This window comes from Coregonus lavaretus (genome assembly GCF_964263955.1).
Source record: "Coregonus lavaretus genome assembly, contig: SUPER_35_unloc_2, whole genome shotgun sequence".
Classification (NCBI taxonomy): domain Eukaryota; kingdom Metazoa; phylum Chordata; class Actinopteri; order Salmoniformes; family Salmonidae; genus Coregonus; species Coregonus lavaretus.
In genome coordinates, this window is record NW_028167180.1 from 2,670,129 (window position 1) to 2,677,016 (window position 6,888).

Consider the following 6,888-nt stretch of genomic DNA (forward strand, 5'->3'; position numbering starts at 1 on the left):
AGGGTTAGGGGAAGAGTTAGCTAAACGTGTTGAGGTTAGAGGAAGAGTTAGCTAAACGTGTTGAGGTTAGGGGAAGAGTTAGCTAAGTAGTTGCAAAGTAGCTAAAAAGTAGTAAGTAGTTGCAAAGTTGCTAAAATTGTTTGTGATGAGTTACGAACCCACAAACTTTAGGATGCTACACGTTTGTGTTATACACCCTCCCGTCAACCACGACCAACCATCCATTCTCCTTTTGTTTTTGCCTTAAGAAACCTTCTGTCTTATGTAACCATACCAAACGTAACGTATCATAGTGATCTGACTGTCCCGGATTTACGTTTACTATGATATGTCTAGTCTATGAGACCAGGATGCACACACAGTGGAGGAGACTACATCTGTCCCTTTAACAGCACCACAAACTCCCCGCAGGGACCTCGGCTACCGTAACCAGGAAGTCCTCATTACCCACGTCTTCCAGGGAGTGAGAGCTGTATTCTCTCCCTTCTCTATATGGTTATTTCAGACCTGTGTTCAAAGTTGAAATCGATTTAAATAGTATTTTTAAGTATTTCAAATGGTACAGATTTCAAAAATACACTGCTGCTACTCTGTTTATGTATGCATAGTCACCTTACCCCTACCTACATGTACATATTACTCAATTACCTTGACTAACCTGAACCCCTGCACATTGCCTCGGTACCAGTTTTTTTCTTACTTTTTTTACTTACTTTTTAAAACTCTGAATTGTTGGTTAAGGGCTCATAAGTAAGCATTTCACTGTAAGGTCTACCTACACCTGTTGTATTCGGTGCATGTGATTAAATGTGACACATTTGATTTGATTTGATAATTTAAACCCAGGTCTGGGCTTTGTATGTATCATGGCTGCCTTCTAGTGGTAAACATGAGCATTACACACATAACTAAATAGAACAGGGGTATCTCTGTGGAAACTCACCCGTGACCTTCAGTGTGTAAGGCTGGTTGGAGTTCATGCTGATTTCCCATAATCCTGTCTGTTTGTTGGAGGCCAGACGGACCCGGTAGAGGTTGCCCACCGTCTGGACGGTCCCCAGTTTACCATTGGCCTCGTTCTGTTTCTGGGTCACACCTGTAATGGCGAGGAGGATACAGTCAAATATACTGTCATTGGGCTGTAACTGGTTCATAATACGTTGTTGAAACGTGCATTGTGCCATAAAAACATCAGGCTAGCTGCATACTCAAACATGTCCGTTGGTAGAGCATGGCGCTTGCAACACCAGGGTTGTGGGTTCTTTTCCCACGGGGGGCAGTATGAAAAATATATGCACTCACTAACTGTAAGTCGCTCTGGATAAGAGCGTCTGCTAAAATTACTAAAATGTCAACAGTAACCATTGAGAAATGTCATCCTATTCAGTAAGGTGAACCTTTACCTGAAAACTGACCTTAGATCAGTGTCTAGGGGAAATGTCATCCTATTCAGTTAGGTGACCCTTTACCTGAAAACTGACCTTAGATCAGTGTTTAGGGGAAATGTCATCCTATTCAGTTAGGTGAACCTTTACCTGAAAACTGACCTTAGATCAGTGTGTAGGTGTTTGAGGTTCTTACCTGAAGGGTTCTTCAGGGTGAAGGTGAGGGCCTTTCCGGTGATGTAGATGGTGATGTTGTTCAGAGACTCGTCCAGCAGGAAGGAGAATGTCTCAGCTTTGCCTGGGTTCCTCGCTCGCTGTAGGACTGTCACCTGAGGAGGAGGAGAAACAGACAGAATGAGAGAGGAAGAAACAGATAGAAAGAAGATGTGATGTACTGTATATTGCTGTGTTGATGTAATGTGGAGGATTTAATAACCATAGAAATAACAATTATGCCTATGTGACAGAATTAAAAGTGCCTTAAAAATAACGAAATAATAATACAGAATCATAATGTGTACCAGCAAGTAATATGCTATTCATTTATCTAAATGTTGATTATACGACCTGTGTGCTCTTGATGTCTGATCTGAGATTGATTTGTGATACCTAGGAATTAATATAGGGGTGCAAGTGACTTGAAGCCAAAGCTACATCTCCATGTGATTTATTTATATATTTCCCCCTTTCAGGGGTATAACTCCTAGGCATTTCTAAAATGCATTATTTATAAAGCACAGGTGTTTTTTTTTATTGATCAAGTTTTGAATGATTTTAAATCAACTACTGATCCAAAACAAAATGGCCACCATCGTTGACTCACCAGAGCGGAGGTGGAGGAGTCGATGATGATGTCAGTGGCCTGGGGCAGGTTTTCCTTGGTGACTCCAATGGCCTGACCACCAGACGCCACCGCCATGTCCTTGTAGGTCTCGAATGTAGCTGCCCTGGACTCTAACCCACGCCTCCTCCTTCTAGCACCAGCACCATCACCAGTCATGAAGAAAGACACCTGGAGAGAGACATAGCTGTGTTTGAGAGAGGTCGGGTGGTTTGCCTGGTCGTATTCATTAGGCACCAAATGGAAGAAAACATGGAGGGACTACCCAAACTTGTCCAATAAGAATTTATTGTTTTCGTTTGCCGTTGCAAAACATTTTGCTGCGTTTTGCTACTGTGTGCCCTAATGAATAAGATCTTGAAATGCAGGAAATGGTTTCTTCTAAAACAGGAAGTGTTTGAGGAATTGCTCACGGTTGACTTGGTGCTCCTGATCAGGGCCACGATGGTGTCCTTCAACGCAATGTCCTTGGCAACGGCATCTGTGAAAACATAGATGTGGGACGACGCAGGGGCACCGGTCAGCGCCAACTGGAGAGAGAGAGAGAGAGAGAGAGAGAGAGAGAGAGAGAGAGAGAGCTTAGAGTCTTTACTTACTGTTAGGTGCACTACAGAGATTGGGATTATATCCTAAACCTGATTGGAAGATAGCCATGTCAATCACTGTACCTGTAGCCCTGACAGGCACATCTCAGGGAGGTCTCCGCCTCCATCAGCCTTGAGTTTAGCGATCTCTCTTTTCATAACATCAGGGTTTGTCGTTCTTATCAGGGGTCCGAACGCTACAAACACACACACACACACACACACACTGATCACTAACCACTTCCTGACTTAACCATAAATCGCACAGGCATTTCGGGGGAATGCCAGAGTTGTCAGTGAGATTTTGCTGAGGATAATGCTTGGTGGAGTGTAAAGCCAGCCTAACCTGGGTCGTTGAATGGGACCAGGATGTACTGGGAGGGCTCATCCTGCGTTCCCTTCTTGCTGTCGATGATCTCATTGACGACTCTCTTGGCTTCAAGGATGTCATCCTTCATGCTCCCTGTGGTGTCGATCACAAAAGCAACCACTGATGAACGCGCTATGCCCATGAAGCTGTGGGAGAGAGAGAGAGATAAAGAGAGAGAGTGTGAGTAACTTCAACATGGGTAATTCCCTCTTCCCCCCTTCTCCTCCCCTTCACCCCCTCTACCCTCTCCTCCCCTTCACCCCCTCTACCCTCTCCTCCTCTTCACCCCCTCTACCCTCTCCCCCTTCACCCCCTCTACCCTCTCCTCCCCTTCACCCCCTCTACCCTCTCCCCCTTCACCCCCTCTACCCTCTCTTCCCCTTCACCCCCTCTACCCTCTCCTCCCCTTCACCCCCTCTACCCTCTCCTCCCCTTCACCCCCTTTACCCCTCTCCTCCCCTTCACCCCCTTTACCCCTCTCCTCCCCTTCACCCCCTCTACCCTCTCCCCCTTCACCCCCTCTACCCTCTCCTCCCCTTCACCCCCTCTACCCCTCTCCTCCCCTTCACCCCCTTCACCCCCTCTCCTCCCCTTCACCCCCTCTACCCCTCTCCTCCCTTTCACCCCCTCCACCCTCTCCTCCCCTTCCCCCCCCTACCCCTCTCCTCCCCTTCCCCCCTCTACCCTCTCCTCCCCTTCACCCCCTCTACCCCTCTCCTCCCCTTCACCCCCTCTACCCCTCTCCTCCCCTTCACCCCCTCTACCCCTCTCCTCCCCTTCACCCCCTCTACCCCTCTCCTCCCCTTCACCACCTTTACCCCTCTCCTCCCCTTTACCCCCTCTACCCTCTCCTTCCCTTCACCCCCTCTACCCTATCCTTCCCTTCACCCCCTCTACCCTCTCCTCCCCTTCACCCCCTCTACCCTATCCTTCCCTTCACCCCCTCTACCCTCTCCTCCCTTTCACCCACTCCACCCTCTCCTCCACTTCACCCCCTCTACTCCACTCCTCCCCTTCACCCCCTCTATCCTCTCCTCCCCTTCACCCCCTTTAACCTCTCTCCCCCTTCACCCCCTCTACCCTCTCCTCCCCTTCCCCCCCTCTACCCCTTTACTCCCCTTCACCCCCTCTACCCTCTCCTCCCCTTCCCCCCCTCTACCCCTTTACTCCCCTTCACCCCCTCTCCCCTCTCCTCCCCTTCACCCCCTCTACCCTCTCCTCCCCTTCACCCCCTCTACCCTCTCCTCCCCTTCACCCCCTCTACCCTCTCCTCCCCTTCCCCCCCTCTACCCCTTTACTCCCCTTCACCCCCTCTACCCTCTCCTCCCCTTCACCCCCTCTACCCTCTACCCTCTCCTCCCCTTCACCCCCTCTACCCCTCTCCTCCCCTTCACCCCCTCTACCCTATCCTCCCCTTCACCCCCTCTACCCTCTCCTCCCCTTCACCCCCTCTACCCTCTCCTCCCCTTCACCCCTCTCCCCTCTCCTCCCCTTCACCCCCTCTACCCTCTCCTCCCCTTCACCCCCTCTACCCTCTCCTCCCCTTCACCCCCTCTATCCTCTCCTCCCCTTCACCCCCTCTACCCTCTCCTCCCCTTCACCCCCTCTACCCCTCTCCTCCCCTTCACCCCCTCTCCCCTCTCCTCCCCTTCACCCCCTCTACCCCTCTCCTCCCCTTCACCCCCTCTATCCACTCCTCCCCTTCACCCCCTCTACCCCTCTCCTCCCCTTCACCCCCTCTATCCACTCCTCCCCTTCACCCCCTCTCCTCCCCTTCACCCCCTCTACCCTCTCCTCCCCTTCACCCCCTCTACCCCTCTCCTCCCCTTCACCCCCTCTACCCTATCCTCCCCTTCACCCCCTCTACCCTCTCCTCCCCTTCACCCCCTCTACCCTCTCCTCCCCTTCACCCCTCTCTCCTCTCCTCCCCTTCACCCCCTCTACCCTCTCCTCCCCTTCACCCCCTCTACCCTCTCCTCCCCTTCACCCCCTCTACCCTCTCCTCCCCTTCACCCCCTCTACCCCTCTTCTCCCCTTCACCCCCTCTACCCCTCTCCTCCCCTTCACCCCCCCTACCCTCTCCTCCCCTTCACCCCCTCTACCCCTCTCCGTACCGTAGGTAGTCGTTGTCACCGGCAGCTCCCCGGATGTCGTCCAGCAGCTGGAGGGTGGCGGTCGTTGCCACGGTGATAGCGGCAGTGTGCAGGGCCATGTTGTCGGAGCGACGCTCGTCCTTGCTGATGCCTCCACGAGGAACCTCCGAGCTGGTCAGGTCAGCTGCACCGCCATGACTACACTTACCTGTGGGAAGAGAGGTGATGTTGTACGTGGAGTGTGTGGGTATGTGGGGAGGGTAGTGTGTGTGTGTCTATGTGTATGTGTATGTGTTTGTACCTTTAGGCTTAGCTGAGGAGAAGATCCCCATGTACCCAGAGGTGAGTTTCTTCTCATTAAGGATGTTTGGCAGGATGGAGTTTGAACAGAACCCCCCATTGGCACAGTCCCTGCAGGTCGGGGTGTTGACATCTACAGAACCAAAACACAACGTTTAAGAGTCGTTCTTGAATTACGATGGCATTAAAAAAATATATTTGTTTATCTATATATTGTTATTGATATAAATGCATGTTACCATTCTAAATCAACTTATATGGCAGCTTAATAACGTTAAATCATTTTTACCATTATAATAACACTGTGCCACCTGTAGCAGTGGTAACACCAATGATGGTAACACCAATGAGACATTTAGGTAAATTAGGATTTTCTGAAATGGATGCCACAAATGCTCAAATCTTTAAAAATGATTTACCAGTGATATGATTAATGATTTTGCTCACAGTGTTATTTCCCTTCATTTAAATTGACTAACAGCAAGTGACACATTGGATTGAGCAACACCAAGTTAACTATGGAATCAGTTGATAAAAGGGTACGATTAGCTAATCATGTTCTTTAATATAGACTCCTGCCCAATAATAATTTGCCACATGGAGTGAATGCTCAAGGTCCTTGAATATCTTTGTCATCAGAGATTGTCAAGGTGGTGACACCAACGACAACAAATTGAGGGACGCATATTATACTAGCAACAAAATAGGTATTTTAATAGCCTTTGTTTTTATTGATTTATACAATGTATTATATCATTTTGTTCACTGTCTATCATTCAAAATAATAGATACAGTACCAGTCAAAACTTTGGACACACCTACTCATTCAAGGGTTTTTCTTTACTTTGACTATTTTCTACATTGTAGAATAATAGTGAAGACTTCAAAACTATGAAATAACGCATATGGAATCATGTAGTAACCAAAAAAGTGTTAAACAAATATATTCTATATTTGAGATTCTTCAAATAGCCACCCTTTGCCTTGATGACAGCTTTGCACACTCTTGGCATTCCCTCAACCAGCTTCACCTGGAATGCTTTTCCAACAGTCTTGAAGGAGTTCCCACATATGCTGAGCACTTGTTGACTGCTTTTCCTTCACTCTGCTGTCCGACTCATCCCAAACCATCTCAATTGGGTTGAGGTTGGGGGATTGTGGAGGCCAGGTCATCTGAAGCAGCACTCCATCACTCTGCTTCTTGGTAAAATAGCCCTTACACAGCCTGGAGGTGTTTTGGGTCATTGTCCTGTTGAAATACAAATGATAGTCCCACTAAGCCCAAACCAGATGTGATGGCGTATCACTGCAGAAT

General features: G+C 49.0%; 1 protein-coding gene across 1 annotated transcript in view; it reads right to left on the reverse strand.

The window, feature by feature from the left end:
• The window catches only part of LOC311110216 (uncharacterized protein), a gene marked incomplete at both ends in the record, with an annotated part of 48,039 nt that overhangs the window by 37,439 nt on the left and 3,712 nt on the right, over positions 1 to 6,888 (reverse strand). Inside the window, 8 exons of the mRNA XM_084188755.1 lie at positions 944 to 1,096; positions 1,582 to 1,714; positions 2,209 to 2,397; positions 2,640 to 2,756; positions 2,895 to 3,007; positions 3,157 to 3,326; positions 5,295 to 5,481; positions 5,575 to 5,706. Of these exons, the coding sequence (XP_084044881.1) occupies positions 944 to 1,096; positions 1,582 to 1,714; positions 2,209 to 2,397; positions 2,640 to 2,756; positions 2,895 to 3,007; positions 3,157 to 3,326; positions 5,295 to 5,481; positions 5,575 to 5,706 (1,194 nt within the window). The remainder of the gene's footprint in view (positions 1 to 943; positions 1,097 to 1,581; positions 1,715 to 2,208; positions 2,398 to 2,639; positions 2,757 to 2,894; positions 3,008 to 3,156; positions 3,327 to 5,294; positions 5,482 to 5,574; positions 5,707 to 6,888) is intronic.